This window comes from Salmo salar, chromosome 18 (assembly GCF_965601325.2).
Source record: "Salmo salar chromosome 18, fSalSal1, whole genome shotgun sequence".
NCBI lineage: Eukaryota > Metazoa > Chordata > Actinopteri > Salmoniformes > Salmonidae > Salmo > Salmo salar.
Window position 1 is genome coordinate 367,653 of NC_138308.1, and position 9,848 is coordinate 377,500.

The 9,848-nt window shown below is 48.1% G+C and overlaps 1 protein-coding gene across 1 annotated transcript in view; it reads right to left on the reverse strand.

The window, feature by feature from the left end:
• llgl1 (LLGL scribble cell polarity complex component 1) overlaps positions 1 to 9,848 on the reverse strand; it is an 81,452-nt gene that overhangs the window by 19,057 nt on the left and 52,547 nt on the right. Inside the window, exons 14-17 of the mRNA XM_082965448.1 lie at positions 8,569 to 8,719; positions 7,753 to 7,891; positions 4,072 to 4,400; positions 1,930 to 2,121 (exon numbers count right to left, since the gene is read on the reverse strand). Of these exons, the coding sequence (XP_082821574.1) occupies positions 1,930 to 2,121; positions 4,072 to 4,400; positions 7,753 to 7,891; positions 8,569 to 8,719 (811 nt within the window). The remainder of the gene's footprint in view (positions 1 to 1,929; positions 2,122 to 4,071; positions 4,401 to 7,752; positions 7,892 to 8,568; positions 8,720 to 9,848) is intronic.

A 9,848-nucleotide genomic window follows, 5' to 3' on the forward strand; every position in this document is an offset into this window, starting at 1 on the left:
TTAGTCAGACCCCCCCCCCCCTACCTGTGGTCGTAGGACAGGTACATTAAACAGGTGAAGATCTCCCAGGTTAGTCAGACCCCCCCCCCCCCCCCTACCTGTGGTCGTAGGACAGGTACATTAAACAGGTGTAAGGTCTCCCAGGTTAGTCAGACCCCCCCCCCCCCCCTACCTGTGGTCGTAGGACAGGTACATTAAACAGGTGGTCTCCCAGGTTAGTCAGACCCCCCCCCCCCCTACCTGTGGTCGTAGGACAGGTACATTAAACAGGTGAAGGTCTCCCAGGTTAGTCAGACCCCCCCCCCCCCCCTACCTGTGGTCGTAGGACAGGTACATTAAACAGGTGAAGCCCCAGGGTCGCCCTCCCCAGGTTAGTCAGACCCCCCCCCCCCCCCCCCTACCTGTGGTCGTAGGACAGGTACATTAAACAGGTGAAGGTCTCCCAGGTTAGTCAGACCCCCCCCCCCCCTACCTGTGGTCGTAGGACAGGTACATTAAACAGGTGAAGGTCTCCCAGGTTAGTCAGACCCCCCCCCCCCCCCCTACCTGTGGTCGTAGGACAGGTACATTAAACAGGTGAAGATCTCCCAGGTTAGTCAGACCCCCCCCCCCCCCTACCTGTGGTCGTAGGACAGGTACATTAAACAGGTGAAGATCTCCCAGGTTAGTCAGACCCCCCCCCCCCCCTACCTGTGGTCGTAGGACAGGTACATTAAACAGGTGAAGATCTCCCAGGTTAGTCAGACCCCCCCCCCCCCCTACCTGTGGTCGTAGGACAGGTACATTAAACAGGTGAAGGTCTCCCAGGTTAGTCAGACCCCCCCCCCCCCCCTACCTGTGGTCGTAGGACAGGTACATTAAACAGGTGAAGATCTCCCAGGTTAGTCAGACCCCCCCCCCCCTACCTGTGGTCGTAGGACAGGTACATTAAACAGGTGAAGATCTCCCAGGTTAGTCAGACCCCCCCCCCCCCCTACCTGTGGTCGTAGGACAGGTACATTAAACAGGTGAAGGTCTCCCAGGTTAGTCAGACCCCCCCCCCCCCCCCTACCTGTGGTCGTAGGACAGGTACATTAAACAGGTGAAGATCTCCCAGGTTAGTCAGACCCCCCCCCCCCCCCCTACCTGTGGTCGTAGGACAGGTACATTAAACAGGTGAAGGTCTCCCAGGTTAGTCAGACCCCCCCCCCCCCTACCTGTGGTCGTAGGACAGGTACATTAAACAGGTGAAGGTCTCCCAGGTTAGTCAGACCCCCCCCCCCCCTACCTGTGGTCGTAGGACAGGTACATTAAACAGGTGAAGATCTCCCAGGTTAGTCAGACCCCCCCCCCCCCCCCCTACCTGTGGTCGTAGGACAGGTACATTAAACAGGTGAAGATCTCCCAGGTTAGTCAGACCCCCCCCCCCCCCCTACCTGTGGTCGTAGGACAGGTACATTAAACAGGTGAAGATCTCCCAGGTTAGTCAGACCCCCCCCCCCCCCCTACCTGTGGTCGTAGGACAGGTACATTAAACAGGTGAAGGTCTCCCAGGTTAGTCAGACCCCCCCCCCCCCCCCTACCTGTGGTCGTAGGACAGGTACATTAAACAGGTGAAGATCTCCCAGGTTAGTCAGACCCCCCCCCCCCCCTACCTGTGGTCGTAGGACAGGTACATTAAACAGGTGAAGATCTCCCAGGTTAGTCAGACCCCCCCCCCCCCCCTACCTGTGGTCGTAGGACAGGTACATTAAACAGGTGAAGGTCTCCCACGGTTAGTCAGACCCCCCCCCCCCCCCCCCCTACCTGTGGTCGTAGGACAGGTACATTAAACAGGTGAAGGTCTCCCAGGTTAGTCAGACCCCCCCCCCCCCTACCTGTGGTCGTAGGACAGGTACATTAAACAGGTGAAGTCTCCCAGGTTAGTCAGACCCCCCCCCCCCCCCCTACCTGTGGTCGTAGGGCAGGTACATTAAACAGGTGAAGATCTCCCAGGTTCGTCAGACAGACCAGACTGGTCTCACTGTAGTCCTCCTGGGCCGTGGAACACACCGTCACCGTGGCAACCCTCCGCACGCGACAACCCTCATGAGCCGTCAGCTTGAACTTGGTCTTCGCACCGACCTTAGGAAGACTGAACACCTGTCAACACAATACACCTGTTAACACACCTGTTAACACAATACACCTGTTAACACACCTGTTAACACAATACACCTGTCAACACAATACACCTGTCAACACACCTGTTAACACAATACACCTGTTAACACACCTGTCAACACAATACACCTGTTAACACACCTGTCAACACAATACACCTGTTAACACACCTGTTAACACAATACACCTGTTAACACACCTGTTAACACAATACACCTGTTAACACACCTGTCAACACAATACACCTGTCAACACACCTGTCAACACAATACACCTGTTAACACACCTGTCAACACAATACACCTGTCAACACAATACACCTGTCAACACAATACACCTGTTAACACACCTGTCAACACAATACACCTGTTAACACAATACACCTGTTAACACAATACACCTGTTAACACAATACACCTGTCAACACCTGTCAACACACCTGTTAACACAATACACCTGTTAACACAATACACCTGTTAACACAATACACCTGTCAATACACCTGTTAACACAATACACCTGTTAACACAATACACCTGTTAACACAATACACCTGTAACACAATACACCTGTTAACACAATACACCTGTCAACACAATACACCTGTTAACACAACACACCTGTTAACACACCTGTCAACACACCTGTCAACACACCTGTCAACACAATACACCTGTCAACACAATACACCTGTCAACACAATACACCTGTCAACACAATACACCTGTCAATACACCTGTTAACACAATACACCTGTCAATACACCTGTTAACACAATACACCTGTTAACACAATACACCTGTTAACACAATACACCTGTTAACACAATACACCTGTCTAACACAATACACCTGTTAACACAATACACCTGTCAATACACCTGTTAACACAATACACCTGTTAACACAATACACCTGTTAACACAATACACCTGTCAACACAATACACCTGTTAACACAATACACCTGTCAACACAATACACCTGTCAACACACCTGTCAACACAATACACCTGTCAACACAATACACCTGTCAACACAATACACCTGTCTACACAATACACCTGTCAACACAATACACCTGTCAACACAATACACCTGTTAACACAATACACCTGTTAACACAATACACCTGTTAACACAATACACCTGTTAACACAATACACCTGTTAACACAATACACCTGTCAACACAATACACCTGTCAACACAATACACCTGTCAACACACCTGTTAACACAATACACCTGTTAACACAATACACCTGTTAACACAATACACCTGTCAATACACCTGTCAACACAATACACCTGTTAACACAATACACCTGTTAACACAATACACCTGTCAACACAATACACCTGTCTAACACAATACACCTGTTCAACACAATACACCTGTTAACACAATACACCTGTCAACACAATACACCTGTTAACACAATACACCTGTTAACACAATACACCTGTCAACACAATACACCTGTCAACACAATACACATGTTAACACAATACACCTGTCAACACAATACACCTGTCAACACACCTGTTAACACAATACACCTGTCAATACACCTGTCAACACAATACACCTGTTAACACAATACACCTGTTAACACAATACACCTGTCAATACACCTGTCAACACAATACACCTGTTAACACAATACACCTGTCAACACAATACACCTGTCAATACACCTGTTAACACAATACACCTGTTAACACAATACACCTGTTAACACAATACACCTGTTAACACTGACGGGTTCCTTCCAAAAGGTGTGTGTGTGTGTGTGTGTGTGTGTGTGGTGTGTGTGTGTGTGTGTGTGTGTGTGTGTGTGTGTATGTAGGTGTGTGTAGGTGTGTGTGTGTAGGTGTGTGTGTGTGTGTGTGTAGGTGTGTGTGTGTGTGTGTGTGTGTATATAAACACCTTGAGTTGTTCCTCTGAAGCGATGAGGACAGAGTGTGGGTTAGTCGTGTCCGGAGCGGCAGCCAGGTCCAGAGAGGCTTGGTAAGGTTCCGGTAGCGGTTTCCCCCGTCCGTCCAGAACGCAGACGGACACGACTGGAGCTCTGTGCATCAGCTGGATCTCTTTACCCAACACGGCCTCCACACAGCCGCTCCCCGGACCCCCCCCCGGACCTCCCGGACCCCCACGGCCGGACACGCGGCCCGACCCAACACCCGGAACCTCTAACGCGTAAGCATACACACTCCCCGAGTTCGTCCCCGCCCACAGCGTCGGGCCGTGGTGAGTACCTGCAGGAGACAGAGATGTACACGTTAATATAGATACACACACATTAAACAGAGATATACACACATTAAACAGAGATATACACGTTAATATAGATACACACACATTAAACAGAGATATACACGTTAATATAGATACACACACATTAAAACAGAGATATACACGTTAATATAGATATACACACATTAAACAGAGATATACACGTTAATATAGATACAAACACATTAAACAGAGATATACACACATTAAACAGAGATATACACGTTACCATAGATACACCCATTAAACAGAGATATACACGTTAATATAGATACACACACATTAAACAGAGATATACACGTTAATATAGATACACACACATTAAAACAGAGATATACACGTTAATATAGATATACACACATTAAACAGAGATATACACGTTAATATAGATACACACACATTAAACAGAGATATACACGTTACCATAGATACACATTAAACAGAGATATACACGTTACCATAGATACACACACATTAAACAGAGATATACACGTTACCATAGATACACACACACGTATCAGACAGAATCATACCGTCTCTAAGGTACGTATCAGACAGAATCATACCGTCTCTGAGGTACGTATCAGACAGAATCATACCGTCTCTAAGGTACGTATCAGACAGAATCATACCGTCTCTAAGGTACGTATCAGACAGAATCATACCGTCTCTAAGGTACGTATCAGACAGAATCATACCGTCTCTAAGGTACGTATCAGACAGAATCATACCGTCTCTAAGGTACGTATCAGACAGAATCATACCGTCTCTGAGGTACGTATCAGACAGAATCATACCGTCTCTAAGGTACGTATCAGACAGAATCATACCGTCTCTAAGGTACGTATCAGACAGAATCATACCGTCTCTAAGGTACGTATCAGACAGAATCATACCGTCTCTAAGGTACGTATCAGACAGAATCATACCGTCTCTAAGGTACGTATCAGACAGACAGAATCATACCGTCTCTGAGGTACGTATCAGACAGACAGAATCATACCGTCTCTGAGGTACGTATCAGACAGAATCATACCGTCTCTATGGTACGTATCAGACAGACAGAATCATACCGTCTCTAAGGTACGTATCAGACAGAATCATACCGTCTCTGAGGTACGTATCAGACAGAATCATACCGTCTCTAAGGTACGTATCAGACAGAATCATACCGTCTCTGAGGTACGTATCAGACAGAATCATACCGTCTCTAAGGTACGTATCAGACAGAATCATACCGTCTCTAAGGTACGTATCAGACAGACAGAATCATACCGTCTCTGAGGTACGTATCAGACAGACAGAATCATACCGTCTCTGAAGGTACGTATCAGACAGAATCATACCGTCTCTAAGGTACGTATCAGACAGAATCATACCGTCTCTAAGGTACGTATCAGACAGACAGAATCATACCGTCTCTGAGGTACGTATCAGACAGAATCATACCGTCTCTAAGGTACGTATCAGACAGAATCATACCGTCTCTAAGGTACGTATCAGACAGACAGAATCATACCGTCTCTAAGGTACGTATCAGACAGAATCATACCGTCTCTAAGGTACGTATCAGACAGAATCATACCGTCTCTAAGGTACGTATCAGACAGAATCATACCGTCTCTAAGGTACGTATCAGACAGAATCATACCGTCTCTGAGGTACGTATCAGACAGAATCATACCGTCTCTGAGGTACGTATCAGACAGAATCATACCGTCTCTAAGGTACGTATCAGACAGACAGAATCATACCGTCTCTGAGGTACGTATCAGACAGAATCATACCGTCTCTAAGGTACGTATCAGACAGACAGAATCATACCGTCTCTGAGGTACGTATCAGACAGACAGAATCATACCGTCTCTGAGGTACGTATCAGACAGAATCATACCGTCTCTAAGGTACGTTATCAGACAGACAGAATCATACCGTCTCTGAGGTACGTATCAGACAGAATCATACCGTCTCTGAGGTACGTATCAGACAGAATCATACCGTCTCTGAGGTACGTATCAGACAGAATCATACCGTCTCTAAGGTACGTATCAGACAGAATCATACCGTCTCTAAGGTACGTATCAGACAGAATCATACCGTCTCTGAGGTACGTATCAGACAGACAGAATCATACCGTCTCTGAGGTACGTATCAGACAGACAGAATCATACCGTCTCTGAGGTACGTATCAGACAGAATCATACCGTCTCTAAGGTACGTATCAGACAGACAGAATCATACCGTCTCTGAGGTACGTATCAGACAGAATCATACCGTCTCTAAGGTACGTATCAGACAGACAGAATCATACCGTCTCTAAGGTACGTATCAGACAGACAGAATCATACCGTCTCTGAGGTACGTATCAGACAGAATCATACCGTCTCTAAGGTACGTATCAGACAGACAGAATCATACCGTCTCTGAGGTACGTATCAGACAGAATCATACCGTCTCTAAGGTACGTATCAGACAGAATCATACCGTCTCTAAGGTACGTATCAGACAGAATCATACCGTCTCTAAGGTACGTATCAGACAGAATCATACCGTCTCTAAGGTACGTATCAGACAGAATCATACCGTCTCTAAGGTACGTATCAGACAGAATCATACCGTCTCTGAGGTACGTATCAGACAGAATCATACCGTCTCTAAGGTACGTATCAGACAGAATCATACCGTCTCTAAGGTACGTATCAGACAGACAGAATCATACCGTCTCTAAGGTACGTATCAGACAGAATCATACCGTCTCTAGGTACGTATCAGACAGAATCATACCGTCTCTAAGGTACGTATCAGACAGAATCATACCGTCTCTAAGGTACGTATCAGACAGAATCATACCGTCTCTAAGGTACGTATCAGACAGACAGAATCATACCGTCTCTAAGGTACGTATCAGACAGAATCATACCGTCTCTAGGTACGTATCAGACAGAATCATACCGTCTCTAAGGTACGTATCAGACAGAATCATACCGTCTCTAAGGTACGTATCAGACAGAATCATACCGTCTCTAAGGTACGTATCAGACAGAATCATACCGTCTCTAAGGTACGTATCAGACAGAATCATACCGTCTCTAAGGTACGTATCAGACAGAATCATACCGTCTCTGAGGTACGTATCAGACAGAATCATACCGTCTCTAAGGTACGTATCAGACAGAATCATACCGTCTCTGAGGTACGTATCAGACAGAATCATACCGTCTCTGAGGTACGTATCAGACAGAATCATACCGTCTCTAAGGTACGTATCAGACAGAATCATACCGTCTCTAAGGTACGTATCAGACAGAATCATACCGTCTCTGAGGTACGTATCGGCGAAATAGAGACATCGCACCACTCCCGATAGAGAGTCGTCAGCTGATCTCGGCTCGATCCTCCTCTGTACCGGAGCTACTTCCTCCTGGTCAGCTAGCGCTGCATTGGCTTCCTGGATCTACACACACACACACACACACACACACAGGAAGTGATGTCACTCCAACATACACTGGGTGCTATGTCACACTCATTGGATGCGCTGTGAGAACCAAATCTATTTTATAATTCTAGACATTACCAACGGCATATTTATTATTTAAATATTCCCCATATAATGTTGGGCTAACATGGCTGCCGTAAAAACAGCGTCATGTAGGCTCATCGTGAAGCTCATTCATTGTGTTGGGAAATTCCCACCGTAGTCCTCTGGTTTGAGAGTGACGGAGCGAACAATAATTTAGGAATTTACGAACGGCCCCGGCTGTTATGACAGTAAAACATTGGCAAAAAAAAAAAGACCTTTATTTAACTAGGCAAGTCAGTTAAGAACAAATTCTTATTTACAATGACGGCCCACCAGGGAACAGTGGGGTTAACGGCCTTGTTCAGGGGGCAGAACGACAGATTTGTACCTTGTCAGCTCGGGGATTTAGTCCAACGCTCTAACCACTAGGCTACGCTGCCGCCCCGGTCAGAGCGCTGTACATCAAGCTGTCTCACTACAGAAACAGGAGATCGACTAGTGTCCTGTCCAGGGGGTGTACTGTACATCAAGCTGTCTCACTGTGTGTGTGTGTGTGTGTGTGTGTGTGTGTGTGTGTGTGTGTGTGTGTGTGTGTGTGTGTGTGTTACCTTGCTGGTCGGCGTGGGGACGGGGCGTTTCTTCCCAGACACTCTACTCTTCCGGATCCTTCTGAAGCTCTGTCTGAGAGACTTCTTCAGACTCTTCACCCTGCTGAGAGGACCCTCCATCGCTAGGGAGTCGTTAGGGTGCAGGGTACACCTGGAGACAACAGAGAGACAGAACAGCTCAACACACCAGAGGACCCTCCGTCGCTAGGGAGTCGTTAGGGTGCAGGTTACACCTGGAGACAACAGAGAGACAGAACAGCTCAACACACCAGAGGACCCTCCGTCGCTAGGGAGTCGTTAGGGCGCAGGGTACACCTGGAGACAACAGAGAGACAGAACAGCTCAACACACCAGAGGACCCTCCGTCGCTAGGGAGTCGTTAGGGCGCAGGGTACACCTGGAGACAACAGAGAGACAGAACAGCTCAACACACCAGAGGACCCTCCGTCGCTAGGGAGTCGTTAGGGCGCAGGGTACACCTGGAGACAATAGAGAGACAGAACAGCTCAACACACCAGAGGACCCTCCGTCGCTAGGGAGTCATTAGGGTGCAGGGTACACCTGGAGACAACAGAGAGACAGAACAGCTCAACACACCAGAGGACCCTCCGTCGCTCGGGAGTCGTTAGGGCGCAGGGTACACCTGGAGACAACAGAGAGACAGAACAGCTCAACACACCAGAGGACCCTCCGTCGCTAGGGAGTCGTTAGGGTGCAGGGTACACCTGGAGACAACAGAGAGACAGAACAGCTCAACACACCAGAGGACCCTCCGTCGCTAGGGAGTCGTTAGGGCGCAGGGTACACCTGGAGACAACAGAGAGACAGAACAGCTCAACACACCAGAGGACCCTCCGTTGCTAGGGAGTCGTTAGGGTACACCTGGAGATAGAGAGACAGAACAGCTCAACACACCAGAGGACCCTCCGTCGCTAGGGAGTCGTTAGGGCGCAGGGTACACCTGGAGACAACAGAACAGCTCAACACAACAGAGGACCCTCCGTCGCTAGGGAGTCGTTAGGGCGCAGGGTACACCTGGAGACAACAGAACAGCTCAACACACCAGAGGACCCTACGTCGCTAGGGAGTCGTTAGGGCGCAGGGTACACCTGGAGACAACAGAACAGCTCAACACAACAGAGGACCCTCCTTCGCTAGGGAGTCGTTAGGGCGCAGGGTACACCTGGAGACAACAGAGAGACAGAACAGCTCAACACACCAGAGGACCCTCCGTCGCTAGGGAGTCGTTAGGGTGCAGGGTACACCTGGAGACAACAGAG